Genomic DNA, 20,885 nt, shown 5'->3' on the forward strand with positions numbered 1-20,885 from the left:
CGCCGGCGGGGCTCTGGGGCTCCCGGTCGGGGGTGCGAGCTGGCGGGTGCGGAGGAGGGGGCGGAGGGGGGAGCAGGGCGAAGGGATGGAAAGAGGAGGGGGGAGTGGGTGGACTAATGATGAAAAAGTCTTCTCCATCCCGGCTCCTTAATTAAATGCATGGAAAGAACCGAGGCGAGCACATCTGGTTTCAATCTGCAGCCCTTTGATGGCATCAAATGTTCTTTTCCTAGATCAGGGCTGGAAGTTCTGGGCTAACTATGGCCGTTTGGAGCCCAGAAACCATTTACACACACCCGGACCCTTCTTTCTCTCCAGCCCAGCCTCTGGGTTATAGCAGGAAAAGTTTAGTTATCAAGCGAGTGGGGGAATATGTGTGTGTGCGTTTAAAGAACATAAAACGCCACAAATAAGCACTTAATATTTTACTTACTCGTCATATAGTAACTCATTTCTAATGAGACTATTAAAGCTGTTACTAAATTCCAACAGGTCATGAAAAAATCCCTCAGCACCTCTCTGTCCTCTGTCAAGTTAGGGCTCAGCAGTCGGACGACAAAGCCTTATCCGTAGATTTAGACGCGGGTTGGTCCACCCTTCTCAGTCCTTCCTCCCCTCCCCCACCCCGCGCCAGCCGGACTGGACCCTGAGCCTCCGTCCACAGCTGCTCTAGGAGTGCCCCGCTTCCTCCGCATCTGGGCAGCGCGACCCTCTCGGCTTAGCGTCGTAGGCTGGGGAAGCAACCTTGGCCGCACCAGAGAGGTTACGAAATTGGCCAGGACTGGGGGGAAGGGGAGCAATTATGACAAACTCCTAGAGTCCTTTCTTGCAGCTAAATAAATATGTAAATTTCCTACTGCCTGGCCCTGGGATTCTTAGCCGCGCGGAGAGACTCGAATCGATTCAGAGCCTTCTAGATCCCCAACCTGCCTTTAGTCCACGCAAGAAGCGTGGAAGAGCCTTCCATTATGATCGCTCTGGTCATTTTATCACATTATTTAATAGACTCTCTGCAGAACCGAATGTAGCCTTAATCTCCTTGCTCTCTCACTTGCTCTTAGGCGCTCCTTCCACCCCCACCACCCCAAAATTGTTAGAACAGCAGGAAATGTTATTTAAAAAAAAAAAAAGGCAGAGAGAGAAGAAAATTTGATTGAGACAGTTGTGGATTTTTTCCAACAAATTTCCCCGCAGCTGTTATCAAAACATGCAAATGAGATTTTCCAACAGGATCTTAAATCTGGAGGAGTTAATGCCGAAGCAAAATAATCAGCCCGTTTGAAGTGAATGTGGGTTTCAGTTTGTCTTTTCTCCCCGTGATACTATTGCATGGGAATGATAATTAGACCTTTACTTAAAAAATCCAAAGGGGCTCTCTTCCTTTCTTTTCCCTCCCTCTTCTCCCCCCACCTCCCTCTCTCCCTCTCTTGCTCCCTCCCTCTCTCTTTCTCTCTTGCTCAGAAGTTGGCAAAAGGGGTTTTCTTAATCAGACTGTTTTCTGGTCCGAGGGAAAGGAGGAAGAAGGAGATTGTGATGGAGAAAGGGGGTCTGTAAACCGTCAGGCACCGCACAAAGGCTTTGCCACGTAATTACAGGCTCCTATTAAGTCGAGATCTGCCCTCCCAGGGGTCTCCAATTTTCTTGTATTCCCTACAAAGCCTCCTCTGCATGCCAGTTTGTGCCTTTTGAAGTGCCAGAGAGCTTCTTGATCCAACTGAGAAGGAAAAGGGAGCTCAGCGAGAAGAGGGGGAGAGAGCGAAGGGAACGGGGGAAACCCACTACCACCCTCCTTCGGACTCTTGGAGCCCCCCGCTTTTCCCCCCCCTCCTTACGAAAAGTAAAGTGAGACTCCTGCTCTCCAATACATCTGCAAGACATCACCCTCTCCTCCTGAAACTTTAGTCACTCCTGAGAATCCACAGGAGTGCAGAGAGGGGGAACACGTTTTCTTGAAGATGTTTTAAAGCTGGAACAAGCCTTCTTCTGTTGGTGCTTGAACTCTTGCCTGGGAATAACTTTTTTAACCTTAAAAAAAAAAAAAACAACTCACTTTGATTCTTCTCTCCCACCCCTTCTTCTCTCTTCTTCTGTTTGCCTAACTCCCCCGCCCTGCTGGCCTCTCCTTTCCTCTCTCCCCCTTATTATTATTTTTAGTGCGTGCGTGTGGACGCTTTTGGAGAGCTGGAAGGGATTTTTTTTTTCTCTCTCTCTCTCTTGACTTGAACATAGGGTGACTTTTCATTTTATTTTTTGGTGTGGATTATCTCTTTGGATAGCGCCGGACTTGGCCTCAGGAAAGCAACCGAGGCTGTCGAAAGCTGCTGGTGCAGAATTCTCTGCTGTTACAGAAGGGGGTCCCCCGCCCTCTTTCCACTTTTTTTTTTGTTCTTCCCCTCCTTCTCTCTCTCTCTCTCTCTCTCTCCACTCCCCCCCTCTCTCTGCCCCACTCGGCTCCTCTCCCCCCTCGCGCCCACAGCGTTTGGTGTTGATTCGAGCGGGAAAGGGGGGTGGGTGGGATCGGAGGGGAAGACCATGACCTCCAGCTACGGGCACGTTCTGGAGCGGCAACCGGCGCTGGGCGGCCGCTTGGACAGCCCGAGCAACCTCGACACCCTGCAAGCGAAAAAGAACTTCTCCGTCAGTCACCTGCTAGACCTGGAGGAAGCGGGGGACATGGTGGCGGCGCAGGCGGATGAGAGCGTGGGCGAGGCGGGCCGGAGCCTACTGGAGTCGCCGGGACTCACCAGCGGCAGCGACACCCCGCAACAGGACAGTGAGTGAGGGGGCGCATGCCCGCGGGTGTGTGTGTGTGTGTGTGTACCCCGGATCGGGGGCGGGGGCGTCCGGGCTGAGCGGCTGGAGCTCTCCGGGGGCCGGAGGGAGAAAGTTAGGAAAGAGGAGAGGTTGGTGGCAGTGGCCAGAGGAAGGGCCGATCACAGACGGAGGGAAGAGGAGGACTCCGCCGAGGAACGAGCCCGGGCGGACGCCTGAGGGAGGCTCTGAGGCCCCGGCTGGGGTCAGGGACACTGCCCGCCGCGGACTCTCGCAGAAGCCGGCTGCGCTGCCTCTCCGTCCCGGACGAGCGCGGCTGGCGGATCTTCTCGCCAGCCGGCCGAAGAGGCTGGGCAGGAAAAGGGTCCCAGATCGGTGCAAACTCGGGGAGCCCGCCCTGTTTGAGAAGGCATAGGGTTAGGGATGCTGAGTCGGGTCCAGAGGGCTTCTCCTGGGTGGAGTAAGCGGGTTGGAGGGCGGAAGGGACCGAAGAGGCGGAGGGCACCGCGTAAAGCGAGGTAGACCCGCGCTGCTTTCGCGGCGCAGCGCGCGCGGGCTCCGAAGACCGGAGGTGCCAGAGGGGCGGCCCTGGAGCGCCCGGCTCGAACGCCGTATCCGCTCTCTGTCTAGGAATGTAGCCGACACCTGCCTAAGGGTTTAAGACTCTCGGCAGAATGAAAGGCCTGAATGACACGGGGAAACTCAGACGAAGCAAAGGGAGGGTCCTTTAGGGGTGAAACCCGAGCCGCTGCCCCGCATGGTCCCACACAGGAGAGATGCGCTACGGAGGCCCGGGCTCCAATGCCAAGCCCAGTGTTACATTAGGAGAACTCTCCCTAATAGCTCCAAGATTTCCAGAAAAGTCCATGTAGAGTCTCCTTTTGGCACTCTCCTTGATTGCTATCGCGTCCCCAAGGAACTCTCGCCTTGTTACTAGCTGTGCCTTATAAAACCTGACTTCAGGTATATCCATACGTCCTGGAGGAGTCTATAACAGACCTGTCACCTGCTTATCCCAGGTGAAATGGGGTTGAATATTTCCTCCTCAAGGTTGCAAGAGTCAGAACTTGGCTGGAAGTTTTTAAATGAGGCTGATCCCTTTCCATGCTATTATTTGCTGACTGCTCTTTGGTCTTGGAACTCAGAGGCTGTGGAACCAGGGAACCCACTGGCAATCTATGATTTTCAAATAACAGTGCCAAGGTCAGACTCTTGGAAAACACATAGCAAAGCAAACAGGATTTAGAAACAGCTGGAAGCAAGTCCTGTGCAAAGTGGTGGGAGAGCAGCGCTGAAACAGGCCGCAGGGAGAGCCCATCCCTACCGCAGGCCGCCTGCCCGTCGCCCTGCATCCCTGGTCCAGGCCTGGGCTTCCCTCAAAGTATTTTAGCCAGAAGCAAACTAGGGCCCATCCGCCATTCTATGGCCATGGGCAGAGGGTGATGGGGGATCTGACCTAGCCAGGCACTAGGGAAAAACTGAGGAATGAAGACCCGGTGTCCCCAAGTCCTGGCTAGGTGCAGAGGTGTCCTTGTTGAGGTTACTGGCACCTTCTGGGGAGCTGCTCGCTGGTGGCACAGGCAGGGAGCAAGTTAATAGATGGTGTAGGCACTTGTAGCTCAAGAAAATGCACTGTGAAATAATATTTAAACACTTTACTAGGGAATATTTTACCAACTGAGCTATCAGGGAAGCAAAGAGTAGGGAGAATAGCATTCTGAATTTTCACATGCCTATCACTCAGCTTCACGGCTAATTATTAATCACAGCATTTACCATTATTCAAAGAAGGCTGGAGCCACAACAGAAATCAAGGTCGTGAAGAAACTGCAGCACAGAAGGTCAGGGTGCATTGAGGGAGACCAGCCAGGGTTGCTTTGCCCCAGGAGCAAGCAGAGGGCTGTGTAAAGCAAGCCCAGGGTAGGTGGCCAGAGCAAGCCCAGGGTCCACACAGGCCAGAGCTGGAGGGATGATGATAGTTCCTGTCTTTTGACTTTATGTGGATGCAAAGAGAGGAGAGTTTGGGTTCACAGTGGCCTCCTAGTGGGTACCCAGCAAGGCTGGGTTGAAGAGACCAGCTAGGAAGCACCCCTAATCTGAGGTGAGGCTGCAGGCTGGTGTGGGGAGGCAACTCAGGGATGGCTTCTTCTAGACCCAGGCCTGAGGCTGCGCTGAGCACGTGGCAACTGTGGGCGCTAGTTTGCTAGGGGACAGGCAAAGGGCAGCAGGAGGAGTTGGGGATGGTCTGTCCTGAGGGAAAGGGGATGAAACCTGTGGGAACCTGCCCAGTTGATACTTGAGTACATCACAGAGTTTCTAGGAGTAAGGAATGACCCTGAAAAAGGAAACTGAGATTCTGGGGGAAAGCATGCTTGAAGAAGAATAGTAGACGAACAGTTCCAGCAGGAGGCCACAGAATGCAGTGTGAGGTGATGGGGATGAACTTTTGGACACCTGGGGCTGAGGAAGTAGCCAAAATCACACACACACCCAAACACCGCCATAGGCCTTGCTTTCTGGGGATGACCAGGGCCCATCTTTCTAACAAATGGGTAGTTGCTTTTAGAAGCCTCGTTTCCTCAATCTCCTTCCCCATCTCTGGGGTGAGAATGAGAGGGTCTGGTAAGTTGAGTGGTAGCAAGTGTTCAGGAGGACCTTTGTCCTTAGTCTTGGGCCCCAACCAGGAGATGCCAAGGAAGCTGTCACAGTTACCCAGAAGTCAGGACTGGTGGAGCGCTGCTGGACTTTCAGTTTGCCGTGGACAGTGAGGCTCAGACTGTGAATCAGAGAAGAGAAGAGTCTCCAGGCAGAGGGCAAGAGCTAGGCTTGCCAGCTGCAAGGGACAGAGGATGGCACCAAGAGTCAGGTGCTTTTTGCAGCGTGCTGGGTGTCTACTCCGGAGAAGACAATGGCACCCCACTCCAGTACTCTTGCTTGGAAAACCCCGTGGATGGAGGAGCCTGGTAGGCTGCATTCCATGGGGTCGCCAAGAGTCAGACATGACTGAGCGACTTCACTTTCACGTTTCACTTTTATGCATTGGAGAAGGAAATGGCAACCCACTCCAGTGTTCTTGCCTAGAGAATCCCAAGGACGGGGGAGCCTGGTGGGCTGCCGTCTATGGGGTCACACAGAGTCGGACGCGACTGAAGTGACTTAGCAGCAGGGTGTCTACTCAAGTGAGAAACCATAATCTCCTTTGGAGAGATGGAGAACATTTCAATGACCCCTTTTCTTCTCAGAGTTATATAGAAACAAGTCCTCCCTAAAGTTTCTATTCAACTCAAATAAGTAAAACAGACTATATTTACACTTGCAATGTTAGATTATTAATTTTGCAGATTTTCCAGTTACAAACTGGACCCATCTTAGCAAAGAGGAGCCAAGCACTGTCCAAAGTGAAGGCTTGCCACTGATCTCCTGCAGGCCACACCACAAGTCTCTTTCCCTTCTTTTTATTCACTCCACTTTCCTCTCTGTTGAAGGATTTCTTTCTCCTTTTACTGATATTCCCAACCTAGTAAATTTCTCAAACTTCTGGGTTCAAACACTTTCCGTGATTAAAGAAACGGTTCTTTAACACCGTTAGAAATCCAGTGGCTAATGGGGGAGTGCGGCGTGTGAAGGGTGGGTTGGCGGTATAACAGAGGTAGTCAGGGAGAGGAAAGAGGAACAGGGCATAAAAATAGGCAGACCTACCCCTAGGAGGACGGTGCATCCTGCTGTCATTTCTTAATCTGAACTTCTGCAAACTCTTAAAAAAGCGCCTGCCTTCCACGTTCCCAACCTCCAAATTAGTGAAACCAGATTGTCCTAATAAGACCTTTTGTTGGAAACACATGTAGTCATAAAAAGGTAGAGGGAAAGTCAATTAGACACGCGCGCGCACACGCACGCATTCACAAGGCGGTGCTAAGTGTGCACAGGGAGCAGCTGGGCCCCGGGCCGCTGTGCGAGGCAAATACAGAACAGCGGCGCGGGGAAATCGATTTGTCACAAAGGGAGAGGTGTAAACGCGGCGCGAAGGAATCACCCGCCCATCCCGCCTAACGCACTCCCGGGGGCCTACTTCGGCACGCTCTTCAAGGCCAGGGAAACGCTCTGGAGAGCACCGGGCGCTCCCCTGTTGGAATTCACAGCGGAACATCGGTCCCCTCCGGAGTCTGTATTTGCAACACCTATGGCGCCAGAAATCTGCGGCAACACCCCGGGAACCTGGAGCCGGTGCCGCCACTCGGAATTTGGGCCTCAGTGATCTCGATTCAAGGGGAAGTCAACGAAATACACCGTTTTAAGCGTAGCCTGGAAATATTTTTTTCTCTTTAGAGCAGGCAGTGAAATCCAGGATCAAGAGAGGTCACTGAGTCCCCAGCGTCGAATGTCAAATCCAGAAAAGATGTTGTGAGTCTTGTTTATCTCACATGCAGGAGTGAGGGGCTGAATGGCCTCAATATTTCGAAGAAACTGACAGGCTAGTAACTTCCTCCCGCTTTGGAGCAAGGGCGCTTGGAGTTTGAAGCGTCGGGGAGGTGAGCCTCTAAAATCCGAGGCCCCAGCTGCCAATACTCCCCGGGGGTCCAGATCCCCCAATTTTAGAAGTCTGAGAGTCACTGGCTCTATCGTACATTTCACCGAGGAGGTCCTGGCGAGACTCCGGAGCGCCTTTCTCTCACCTTCGGCTCACGCAACCCTGCGTTTTTGCTTGGCAACCTTAACTTTCCCCTGGCGAGCTCAGTTCAGAACCAGGGGCGTCGGGTGGGCAGCAACAGGTCACACGGGTCCCTGCAGTTCCTTCGTCTTCCCAGGGGCGTCATTTTAGATTTTACGACACGGGTAAATAAATCATCTCCAAATCAACAAGTCACCCCCCTCCCGCCCCTTGCGAAAAAAATCCTCAGCAATTTCAGAGCCAAAATTATGTTCGTACTTCACCGGCTCAGATCCCCTCAGATAAGAATTTTGAACGTTGCTCTGGCCAGTAGCCACCTCCAGGAACATTACATTTGTTCACTTTTAAATAACATCTATAGATTATCAACGATGAGGATCTCTAGACCAATTTGATTTCTCCTTTAAAAAATGTGTTTCTTTTACGGTTCCTCTCCCCTATCTTGTTTGCCTGCTCCCTCTCTTTAGCAGGGCAAACCGTCTAAGCAGACCTGTAGCTCCGGGAGAACCCCAGTCCTTTGCCCGAGCAAGCGTCAGGGCCTCGGGTACAAGGAAGTTGCAAATATGTGCGCGCCTGTGCGTGCGAACTTCGCGTGCCTCCCGTTTCTGGCGGTGCGCACTTTCAATGACTCTCAGAATATGTATTTATTTTTTACCCTTTAGTAGAGATGGGTCAGTAAAAGCCATAAGAAGTACAAGTTTTAGGACTGGGGGAGTGGATTTGTAGAAAAGGAGATAAGGCTTGTATTGTGCTCATATTTTTCTTTGCAGAGGGTGGAAGAGCTTTGGAGGGAGGGCTGACAATTCTTCCGGGGAACAAAAACGGAGGTTCAGCATCCCCCATACAAGTGATTTGTAAGTTCAACCAACAGGATCCTCAGAGCATTCCTCCGAGCTGGGAATCCCGACATTTACAGGAAAAATTTCGGTAAAGGTCCAATTCCCAGTTGCCACTTGGTGTGGCAACATTTACAGAACTACCTGTGATTGCGCTCGATTGTAATCTGATTGGATGGTTTTTTCTTTCTTTCTTTCTTTCTAATTGAGGTTTTAATTTAAGGTGGGGCAAGCGCCAGTCCCATAGGTTTGGTGCCCCCCAACTTTTAAAAAATTCAAAGAAGATGCACATGTCAACAGCATTATTATTTATACACAAGATTTTGGATTCTTGTAAAATCAAATAGTTTGATGAGCAGGTTAAAAACACTCAATTAAAAACCAACCATCTCAAACAGTAAATAATAGTATCAACAAACCACCATGACTTCCTTTCCTCTGAATGCTGTTTGTTATAAAATCAATAAATGCGGAGATACAAGGTCGAGATGTTTGAGGGACAGTCATCGGTGTTTATCGGTCAGAGGGTTTGATTTTCACGTATGAAAATTTTTGAGCAAGGAGTCTCCACCGTGGTCTGAATATTAGTAGATTCTTGGCATCCTCATTTGTCTAATTTAGTGAGGCAGCCTGAAGGAAGCAGTTGTACAGAGAATTATGGGCTATCAATTTTAGGTTTAAGACCAAAAGAAAGAAAAAAACCCCCACTACATTTCACTTGTCCTGGAACCACTTTTCTTGATGAAAAAATATTTGAGAAGCCGATTATAGGGGCAATAGCCACTTTAGGGGAGGGGAAGGGGAACAAAGGCACACGTGGTGGTGGGTTAGGGAAATTTTATGAAAGAAAATAAAGAAAACATGTCAGAACAAATCAATCACAAACACAAGTGACTTCTCAGAGGAGTCTGAGGACAAGCAGAGTTAAGGATTCCGCTGTTCCCCCTGAAGCTCTCAAATGCAGGAATTTATGTAGGTCTGAGTTAGGACCAGAATGCTGTCTTTGGGTCCTTGGGGCACCGGATGGCCCAGTTGCTTTGCTGCACTACCATAATGAGGGAACTCTAACTCTTAAGAACTTTGGGCCTCCTTTTTGCCATAACTGGTTTCCCCCAGACTCAGCTCCAAAGGAGAAATATGTTTGAAAAAATGTGAATCCCCAGGACCCGAGTTATGAGAAAAGACAGGGACAGCTTCTCTGGTTCCTATTTTGTCTACTTTCATGGAGTTATTTGCAAGCGATTAGAAAGGTTCTTAACAAGCGGATGAGAGACTGTAATGAAACTTTCATGCAGAAATGGCGATCGATCGCACTGCAGACTCTGACTCTTTTTTGCTGGGTGGGTTGCAGGAGATGGGGCGGAAGAAGTAGAGTGAAGGAAAATTAATTCAGTAAATCAGCGAAGATAAATACAGCCATAGTATTTTAGATTTTAAAGTTCTCCATCTCTGCTGGCCTGGACAAAGATGCAATCCCCCGCCCCACCACACCTCAGCCCTGTTCCTTCCAATTCCAAGGGTGCTGGGGCACAGCTCTCAGCTAGATCGGACTCTCGAGCTTTCCTAGAAGCTCTTTTCCTTGCTTTCTCTCGCCGAAAGGGGGTGCATTCCTCCCAGGTCAGGGCTGGAACTTAACCCCCGCCTTCAAAAACTCTTGGGTGCCAGCAGGAGGGAGAGACATACTGGAAGACCCCTCTACACAAGTAGCAAGAGATGGGAGATATCACTAGACTGCTGAACTGTATGCTCCACATGCGTTTTAATGGAAACAACTTCTTTGCAATGAAAATGGTGAGGATTCCAGGGTTAGCAGAAAGAGGCAGGAGGAGAGTGGGACTAGATGACCCTGGATAAGTGGGTAATTGGGCTGATGCCTGGGTTCCATGGGGAAGGAGAAGGTTTGTCCCTGTGGAGGTGGGTGAGACTTTACTGTAGATGAACTCCAAGTATTTAAAGAAAGAGGGGCAGATTTGAGAGATATGGAGCTAGCCGTATCAATGAGACACTGCAAAATGGCCACAGAAACCCTCATAGTACCTGGAGTCCTTAGATAGGGCAGAGCTTTGGCCACCTTAGTGTTCCTTTTCCCCTCAAGGGAGAACAGTAGCTGCCCCCACTGTCTTGTGTGTGCATGCAACTTGGGCATTTCCAACCCCTGTATCTGACTCCTGGTCTCCACTGATCCTTCCTTCTGGGGCAAGAGTTTCAAGAGACTTAAGGGAAAGATGAGGATATACCTTTAGCAAGTCTTGGGATTTTTCTACTTCTCTCTTGGATTATTTCTCACTCTTTGACCTTGCAGGGTCAATAGGACAAGTCAATGCTGGGAAAAACAGAGTGGCAGAATGAATATTTTGTCTTCTTAGCATCCATGGTGGTTAATACATACTTTCCAAGATAATCTTGAGCTTGGTTATTCACTAGAAACAGAAGCATGAGGCCAGAACTGGAAGGGAAATTGCTTTCCCACAAACCTTTGTCTGAGAGTAAGAACGTTTACCTCATTCACTTAATTTCTCACCATCAGCCATGTCATTATGTTTTAAAGGACCTCACAGGGCTGGAAGGTGGTGTAGTTACAAATAAGCATAAAAACAGATGGGTGCTCTTCCAGTGCTCTGAATACATATGGGAAGGCCAAATCTTTTCAAAGACAATTGAGATATACAACTTAAAGGCCAAGGGGCCCAACTCAATAAAAATTTGAGCCAGAAAATGCTAAGTTCAATCAGCTTGACTATACGCAAAGTGAAGGGCCTAGCTAGCACTTTGTATATATACAGAGAACCACGTTTTCTCAAGATTCCATTGTATTTATTCACACAAAGTCATGCTAGTCTGCAAAGGGTTTAGTAGAATTGGCTTGGGCCTGGTGAATGGTAGGGAGACGGTGTCCTGCCCTTCTGAGCTTATCCATCATCCTTTCCTTTGAATTCATTCCCTGTACCCCAGCTGGCTATCCACAACCTGTGTGCTGCAGAAAACACTGGTGCCTAGAGGCCACATGCTAAGTCACTTCAGTTGTGTCCGACTCTTTGTGACTCCACGGACTGTAGCCCACCAGGCCTCTCTGTCGATGGAATTCTCCAGGCAAGAATACTGGAGAGTTTTGCCATGCCCTTCTCCAGGGGATCTTTCCAACCCAGGGGTCCAGAAGCCTCTTAAATCTAGAATCCTTAGAAAAGATGAGGACTTTTGATCAATAATGTACCAGGCATTTTCTCGTATTTGTCCTCTCTAACAATTCATTTTGTAGTGGCCTAGTTAGAGACTTCATGGGGATTGAGGTTTGGGGAACTGGTTACTAGTCTGTTTCTTTTACAAGTAGCTCATAAATATGTGAAGTTGAGTATTCCAATGGAAACAGGCATTGAATCTAAATCTTCATAACTGGGCACTGACACATATCACCATTAATCCAGACTGGAAGGTGACACTAAATAATTATGTACATTGTGCCTTTTCTTTCAATTTTCTACCTGTGCTGCTTCCCTAAATACTGGATTATAGCAGTCATATACCACTGGGACAGGTGGCAAACTCTCGCCTGTGCTCAGTAAATGTTTATTAAGTGATAGAATGAGCTCCCTAAGTTTAGTGGATCCCCTTGCCAACCTAATGTAAGAACTAGGTCCCCTCCCCTCCTCTTCCCACTCTAAACCCTTTAAAGGCTTTAGAGATTTCCTCTGTGTTGTGTGCTTAGTTGCTCAGTTGTGTCTGGCTCTCTGCAACCCCACGGACTGTAGCCTGCCAGGCTCCTCTGTTCATGGCATTTTCCAGACAAGAATATTGGAGTGGGTTGCCATTTCCTTTTCCAGAGATCTCCTCTAGGCTCACCATTTTAGTAACCATCTATATACAAATGATTCCCAGTATATATCTTTAAGCCCCCACCCCCTTGGAGCTGCAAATCTGTGTATGCAGCTACCTATACATTTCCATTTAAACAGCACAAAATGCTTCAACCTCAAAACAACCAAAACATGGCATCAATGAGCTCCTTTTCCCAATCTTATCCTCTCATAGCTTTTCCTATTTTCCTGTATCAAAACATGTGGTTGCAATACTCAGAAACTTTGGACTCATCCTTGACTCCTTCCTTCAAGCCTCTCTTCAATCCTACTCTAAATGCCGACAAATTTCTCAAGTCACTTGAATTCATCTCCTTTTAAAATCTTTAAAATATCTCACTTGCTCGCTAAGCCATCTTCCTAACTTATTGGGTCTCCCTGCATCCATTCTTGTCCTCCTCTATGTAGATGATGACAGAGAGTGGATATAATAGATCTTCAAAGAATATTGGCTGAATGAATGAGTGAATGTTAGTGCATTTTTTACAACATGTATATATTTGAAAAAAATCATGGCTCTCCCCTTCTTTAGAATTCACAATTGCTTTTCATTCTTTCCTAACTTAAGACCAAATTTTTGTCCTGTTCTTTTAAAAAAATCGCTCTTTACAATCTATATTTTTATCTCTGCCCCAGCAATCTCCTCATTCACAGATACACATGCAGATTTGAACCATTCCTCTACTTTTCCCTGGTGTGCTAGTTAGGCTAGTCCATGTACTCTAGTCTCTTTTCTGATTCTTTGACTTCTGGTCTGAAACGTCCCTGCTCTGTGGCCCTTTTGTCCAAACCCACCTATGCTACCTTTCAAGGTTCTGCTCCCATGATCTACTTGCAACACCTTTGACTGCCTCTTTCAGACCAAGCAAATCCCTTTTTCAGTGCTTACTGTAGAAATAATCAGTTCCTGTGCAAATAAACCTTAATTCTTTTCTAAATATTTTGTGATTGTTAATTTACTTTGAGAAGTTTCTTAAGACTACAGACTTTTTTTTAGGAGGGGAAAAGATTTATTCCACAGTTTCAGTACACAAATAAATCAAATAGATAATTGCGGGGAGAAATAGATAGTTGCTTCCACTCAGTTGGAAGCATTGAGTGGTTCTTCTGTTTATGAAATCTTCAGTGCAAGTAATTTTTAAAATATGAATAATACCTAAGTGTGATTCAGGCTTATTTTAGAAAATGTATTATTTTATACTAAAAAGTTTTAGCGAGAAAGTCAAGTCACTTATATTTCACCACCCTGAGGTAGACGCAGGTAACAGTTTAATATTAAAGTATTTCTTTTTATCTTTTGCACAAAGCTTGTATTAACATTCTTGATGGCCAATTAAAAAAAATATTTCAAAGATTGTGTTTCGCCCAAATTAAGAAAACACACACACTGAACCCACTTGCTCTCACCGAAAAGTTAAACAAACACACAAATAACAGACAAAAGCTCTCCAAAGATGATGAGAGCTGTGACATCACAGTTATTTCCCAGCGTTCTCAAGTTCCAGTGGGTACATTTCCAGCATAAAGACCTTCTGAGTAAACAGTTTCTTTTTCTTTTCTGCTTGTTCTAGCTGGGAACCTTCCCTAGACATGAGCACATGTCTCCTTTAGAAATTGGAAAAGCCTGCATAATACCTAAAGGACATTCCGAGACCACAGTTGGAGAGCTACTGCTCAAAAAAATTCGTTTTTACATGATTTAGTGAGGAAAAGTACCACAAAGCAAATTGCAGAGAAAATATCTTAAGGGACTGAAAATTTTCTATTATTATAGATCCCTGGATCTTAACTTTCTTTTATTAAATGTTTTGAGACTCATACATGTTTTTGTAGAAAAAGGAGGAGGAAAACGATATTTTTCTGTACCCTGCAGAATGATGATCAAGTTGGATAATGACCTATTCCAGCACACAGTAGTGTGTTTTGACAGAGAAAGAAGCACTTAGCAAAATCAAAGATAATGCATTTATCCAGATATGAAAGTCGGCAGTCCCCCAGCCCTTACTTAAAGTGATAATTGCAGAGAAAATATAAATTGTTATTATGAAGTCTGTGTAAAAATCATTCCCAGGCAAGTTTATGTTGAAACATTTGCCTGATGAGTGCAAATATTTTCTTTAGGGTAAGTATTAGCAAGTGATATAACAGCATATGGAACAAAATTTTAAAATGATTAGATAAAGCTAAATAATTCACCTTCTTCCTTCTCATGAGAAAGGGGGAACAGGGAGAGTAATCATCATTTTTGAGGACTAAAAACCACACTTGCCCAATAAAAGTTTCTGCAGTTTCCCACATTGCCTAGTTCTAAAGGAGGGGAAAAAGAGAACCACCCAGAGCGCTTTGCCTACAACCAGATGTGCTGTTCAGCTGCTCTAATCCTCATGTTCGAGGGAAGACCGCAGGATGAATCCTCCACACATTTAAGAAATAAAACGTAATTTGGTTCATTAATCATGAAACTGAAATCTGCAGTCTTGCTACACGTATTTCAAAGGCTGAATCTCCTCTGACAAGAGAAAGAGAAAATAATATCACTGCACGTTTGACTGTTAGGAGTCTGTTCTCAGCTTCCCTCAGGGAAGAAGAGATTTTTCTGTGTATGATCATTTTTTACTCAAAATACATGAAGTGTTATTTAAATTTATAACTTTTTCCCCTTTACCCTAACATTCTCCTTTCTCAGGGTGGTGAGAATATCTGTTGTCTGCACTGTTTTGGATTTTTTTTTTTTTTTTGGTTAGAAGATTCAAGGCTACCTTGAACAGCCAGGAAATTCCAGCTGTATTCGGGTAGGCCTTAAAAGTACAATAATTTAAACTGCAGTAATATACGCAGACTGCTGGTTTACTTAATTCTTTCCCTTTATTACTTGTATAAATTGATGACCTACTTTGTCTTAAAGGATTAATAACATTAATAATAAGAAGGATAAAGTGAGATAAAATATGAAACTACTTCACAGACTCTAAAAAAGGCAATTCTAAGAAGTGAGTTGGGATCACATAATTCTTTTTATTTTACAGATAAAGAAACTGTGGCTTGGAGAATTTTAGTGAACTACTGTTGAATGCCTTGAATCTGTCTCTCCTGATTCCATTTTATCTTTTTGTTTCATTGTGTCCCACCACCTTTGACGTCAACCGGATTCTTTTAGATACATTACTGTCTAGGGAAACAACACTGAGTTAGGAGGGTGACGCCAGCATGCCACTTCATGGTACACAGCTGTGCTGCACAAATCTCTTTTAATTCTTCTGACTCTTATTCTTTGTTATAAACTGGGCATATAACTTCCACCATAAACTGTGCCTATCTTCCTCATGGGAATGCAGCAGGCCAAAAAGATATTGCGTTTGTAAAAATATTTGAGAAATAAAGGGCTAAATTTATGTACAAGTCAGACACGACTGAAGCGACTTAGTAGTAGTAGTAGTAAATGATAAGGAATACTAAAGGAGGCTTTTCTAAATTAACAAATGAAGATCAAAAATAAGAATGCATTTCAATACATTTAAACTCTGTTCTCAGAAACAAGAATATTTAATTTAGATTTAGGGACACTAGGAGATTCAGAGCATCTTACTTTGTTTCTAGATAAATCCATGTTAAATGATGGTTCCATTATTTAATTACTGGTTGACTTTAGACAACTCTCTGGGTCTTGGTTTTCTTATCAAAAGAACTGGCGCATTAATATCTATCACTCGGGTTTATTGTTTGGAATGATGAGATAATGTAAACAAAGACCCCAATGCCTTACTCCCCTTCTCCCTAAATGCTTGCCCTTTCCCTGTTCTGCACTTCAACAGCATCTCTGAGAAGTTCAAGCTCAGTTATGTGTTCAGTGTGGTTTCCCAGTCCGTGCTGGAGGCCATTTTATGTCATCGAAATTAGGACTATTCCCATCCTCCAAAAGTCACAGTCTTACGTCATACCCCTTACCGGATGACTAGGGAACATCCGTTTTTGATCTACAGTTAGGAGCTTATGCCTTACAATTTTTAGTGACACTCCTAAGACCACACCATAAATTGCTGCAGCTCCAGGAGTCTGGCTCAGACATTCCTGACTAAGGTTATTTCTTTCAGGTCAATCTCCCCTTCTTTGGCATGAAACAGTATTGCACATCTTTTTAAAGTTCGAGATGGCATCAACCTCTCATATCTCCATGTACTTCATCCATCACTGCAGACTTTTATTGTGACCGAAGAAAACAAATACCCACCCCCAATGTAGACATTGAATTTAATTATGACATATGCTTAGGATACCAGGTGTCAAGACTTCTTATCCAGACCTGACACAGCCAGTAAGTTTCTAGGAGGCCAATCATGTTACAGTTTCTCTGTGGTATAATATCTGTAACGTAGCTAACTCTCTTACCACTCCTCTGAGGTTTCTGTGGGGTTTACTTAATTTTTTTGCACATGAATAATATCATGTTAACTGTGATTATACATAAAGTTGCTATTCTTTTTGCCAACTTAGACTTCCTAACCAGTTGAGTAAGATAAACATTCTGTTCTCAGTTTGATATGTGACCTGCTTTCATATGTATGGCTTTGAAATCTGATAAACTTGGAAGACATACAGACTGCATTTCTATATCATGAAGCATCCAAGACTTTTTTTTTCTTTTCCAAGCAGTTAACGATTAACTCCCCCTGGCATTCTTCCATAGCAGAACAGCATGGCTAATGCTTGTGGTGTATGAAGAGAAAATGGGTCACTGTGGGTGAGGCACTTTGATGACGGTTTACTGCAAGACTTGTGTGCTAGATGTCTAGAGAAGCAGGGTGCCATATATCTTCTGCACACGATAGATGAGAGATTATCTCCTAAACATACTCAGTAGTTATTAGTCAGAGATTAGGAGCATAGCTCTGTCAGGATTATTGGTTCTGACATATGGAAAAATGTTTGTGTGTTTGCTAAAAGTACTTTGTGCACTTTACAGTATTTGGGGGTGTAGATAACTGGCTTACTGCTTTCCTTTAGGAAGCATGTAGTCCTCATCTAGGAAAATTGTCCTTTGGTCTTTGTAGTATTCCGTTCTTTCTCCTGTATATGTCTCTCCCACGAGCAGTTCATTTTTAATGATTTGGAGAAAAAGGATGAAGAGAAATAAACAGATAATCTGATTCTTTCCCTAATGTGTTTGCAATCTAATCCGGTATGTCTTTTTAAAAATTTTATTTCATTGATTAATTTATTTTTGGTTGTGCTGGATCTTCATTGCTATACTTGTGAGTGGGGGCTACTCTCTTAGTTGTGGTGTGTGGGATTCTCATTGTGGTGGCTTCTCTTGTTGCGGACCAGAGGCTCTAGAATGTGTGGGCTTCAATAGTTGTGACACACAGGCTCAGCAATTGTGGCTTCCGGGCTCTAGGGCACAGGCACAGCAGTTGTGATGCACGGGCTTAGTCGCTCCCTGGCCTGTGGGATCTTCCCAGATCAGGAATCAAACCCATGTCTCCTACATTGGGAGGTGGATTCTTCACCACTGAGCCACCAAGGAAGCCCTAATCCTGTATATCTTAAAGTGTGTTGCCTAACTCACCCATGTGCATCGAAAGAAAAAGTCTTAAAATGCAGATTCCAAGACCCCATCCACACCCAGTGAATCAGAATCTCACAAACATCTGCATTTTAAATATCCTGGATGGTTTTTATAGATCACAGAGTTTGAAAACACTGATGTACACAACTTTCTCTCATAGTAATTGGCATCAAATGATGTGTTTCTTTGTGGCATCCAATGTGTAATGTGTTTTCCATTGTTATTTAACTCTCCCTAAGTGTCAATCTTATCTTTTTAACCAGGTGTAATGTAGTTTTGAAAACAGGGCAGAGAGGCAGATATCTTATAACTTCAGAGGACTTAGCACAGTGTTTTTCATGTTGTAGATGGCTTAATAAAAAGCAGTTATTTAAAAAAATTAATGCATGAACAAAGTGGGAGATAAAAAAAAATACATAGAGCACTCACTAGGTGCCTGGCACTGTTTTAAATACTTCACATAAAACAAAGAAAAACAGTTTGAGGCAATTATATGAAGTTGTAAAAATCCCAACTGTGATGAATTTTCAGTGATTGCTATCTCAGCTCTTCTGGGAGAAAAGCATGTGTCATAGAAGGGGCAGTCTATCACACAGATACTAATATTTTCAATTACACTTTAGTTTTAGGTAAGCTTTCAGATGTAACTATTGCACATTTAGAAAGTTATAATTCTGTATTTAATATCTTATTGTCTTACAAAGTTCTTCCTTCCTTTCTGATGGTGGATAAAGCACGGGTTTTCAAATATTATGCAATTTTGTGTACTTCTACATGGTCTGAGGAAGCTAAAGTTTAATTTACCCTTTTTTCAGACATTGTGGGAAGGTTGTATTTTGAAATTTCAACACTACTTTTCCAAGTTTGCCATGCTTAGAGACAAATTTATTCCATTAGTGGGCACATACATTAGCTTGGCACATACTAAAGTTACATCTCAAATGTCTCCTTTTAAGGTGTGCGCCAGGGTTTTTGCCCTAAATGGACATTTCTGTTAAACGTCAGGCTTTGCTTTTTTTCTAATGAAGTATATGTAAGTCATAGATTGCTGTCCAAAGAGTGTGTGGGGAGATGTGGATAGCCTTTTAAATGACAGATCATTCAGTTTAAAAGGAGTTGCATTTGGAAAAGCAGGGTTAGTGTGATTTTTAGAAAGCTCAAAGGAAGAGAACAAGAAAGGAGGGCCTTTGCAGCCATGAGAGGGACAAAAAGCAAGGGGAAAGCTTTCCTGGAGTCATAGCTGCAGCAGAGACTACTGCTGAGTTAGAGGCCTCGAAGCCCATCTGGGATCCTTTGGTGACATAAACTTTGCTCTAGCGGTTTATGACATCACTGGAACCCCCTGAGTGGAATTACAACTCCATAATTCACAGTTAGCTGTTGTTTATTTTATATTTAATCATTTGTGGAGCATACTGGCAGTATACTCAGGGGAACTATGTGGTTATGCTCCTGCAAATCTTGTTGTTGCATAATTAAGTACGTCAGAAGTAATTCTCCAGTGTCATAACATCCCATATTTCAGGTCTTGCAGATGCTGGCCTTGCTTGTGATTGTCCTAAAACTCTTTTTGTTGACTCACCTTATCAATGAGTTTTCCTCTGAGCCGAACAGTTACAAAAGGCAGCTGGGCTTCCTGGTTTAAATGATTTTCTGAGTAGCAAGCATAATGCTTCCATAGAAAACAATACTCCCCTATGTGATATCAATTTTTATAGTGTATCTGTAAAATGTGCTTCCATTCCTATTAACCCCAAAGAATGTAAAATGTATCAATGAGATAACGAAGAAGGTTCTTGGATTAGTAAAGTGAATTTAGATTAGTCTCTCTATTTCCTTGTGTTTGGCCCGGCTCAGAGATGATCCCACTTTAATGTCTTTGGATTTTTTCAATGGAGGAAGGGAGATAAAGGAAAGATATTGAGATTCGTTGAGCACTCACCATGAGCAGGTACTGTGCTGGGTGATTTATACTACTTATGCTGTTTTATTTTTCACATAATGTTAAGTTGTAGATATTATCATGCCCAATTTACAGCTAGGGTTTTGAGACTCAGAGGGCGCTGAAGAACTTGCCTGAAGCCTGACAAAACCAGAACCTGCCTTGACCCCTCTGGTGCTCTGTATTCCATCACCGTATCATTTATCCTCCAGTGGCCGGAAAAGTGGAAGAAGATGGTTGAGTTGAACGTGACACAGAATGTGGCTCTTCTGTGACATTTAGTGGCATGTGGTACCCCTGTAACTGTGGTCCTGGACTGTGTATTGGGATTACAGTTAAAAAAAGAAAATAGTCCTTTAGAAAATTGCATTCTCACAGAGAAAACCTCTCATGACACTGGATACTTCAATGGCAATTAAGCAACAATGTCCTTAGTCACTCAGGCATGTCCAATTCTTGCGACCCCATGAGCTATGGGGCTCCTCTGTCCATGGGATTGTCCAGGAAAGATTACTGGTGTGGGTTGCCATTTCCTCCTCCAGGGTACCTTCCCAGCCCAGAGACTGAACCCATGTCTCCTGCATCTCCTGCATCTCCTGCATTGGCAGGCAGATTCTTTACCACTAGCTTCCCTGGTGGCTCAGATGGGAGAGAATTTGCCTGAGATTCCCCTGGAGAAGGGAATGGCTACCCACTCTAGTATTCTTGTCTGGATAATCCCATGGACAGAGGAGTCTGATGGGCTACAGTCTACAGGGTCACAAAGAGTTGGACACGACTGAGTGACTACTCACTCATAACTTCCTACTATGGAAATGATTTTTATTTTTTGTAGTGAAAAATAAGGTTTTATTTAAAAGAATCAGTCTGATTTGGTTATTTGGAATTGGAAATTCATTTTTCCAGATGCAGTATTCTAAGTAGTGATTAGGGTCCCTGGATTAAGACCCCAATAGGGGCTTAGTATTGACTCAGTCAGTGAAGAATCTGCCTGCAATGCAGGAGACCTGGGTTCAATCTCTGAGTCAGGAAGATCCCCTGGAGAAGAAAATAGCAACCCACTCTAGTATTTTTGCCCTGAAAATCCCATGGACAGAGGAGCCTGGCAAGCGCCAGTGCTTAGGGTTGCAAGAGTCAAACATGACTTAGCAACTAACCCCCACCAGGTCCCAGGAAGCCTCCCTCAGACTAGTAAACGTGTGATGTAGATAAAGAGCGGTGACAACGGAGGCATCCAGAGAGTTGTGTCCTG

The 20,885-nt window shown here is 44.9% G+C and overlaps 1 protein-coding gene across 2 annotated transcripts in view; it reads left to right on the forward strand.

Annotated features, from left to right (window-relative positions):
- The first annotated feature begins 642 nt into the window (after window positions 1-642).
- PRRX1 (paired related homeobox 1) overlaps window positions 643-20,885 on the forward strand; it is a 79,870-nt gene continuing 59,627 nt past the window's right edge. For both annotated transcript variants that reach the window (XM_069545658.2, XM_069545657.2), the window contains exon 1: window positions 643-2,773. In XM_069545658.2, coding sequence (XP_069401759.1) covers window positions 2,533-2,773 — 241 coding nt within the window. In that variant the 5' untranslated portion in view covers window positions 643-2,532. The remainder of the gene's footprint in view (window positions 2,774-20,885) is intronic.

The sequence above is a fragment of the Ovis canadensis genome, chromosome 12 (assembly GCF_042477335.2).
Source record: "Ovis canadensis isolate MfBH-ARS-UI-01 breed Bighorn chromosome 12, ARS-UI_OviCan_v2, whole genome shotgun sequence".
NCBI classification, from domain to species: Eukaryota; Metazoa; Chordata; class Mammalia; order Artiodactyla; family Bovidae; genus Ovis; species Ovis canadensis.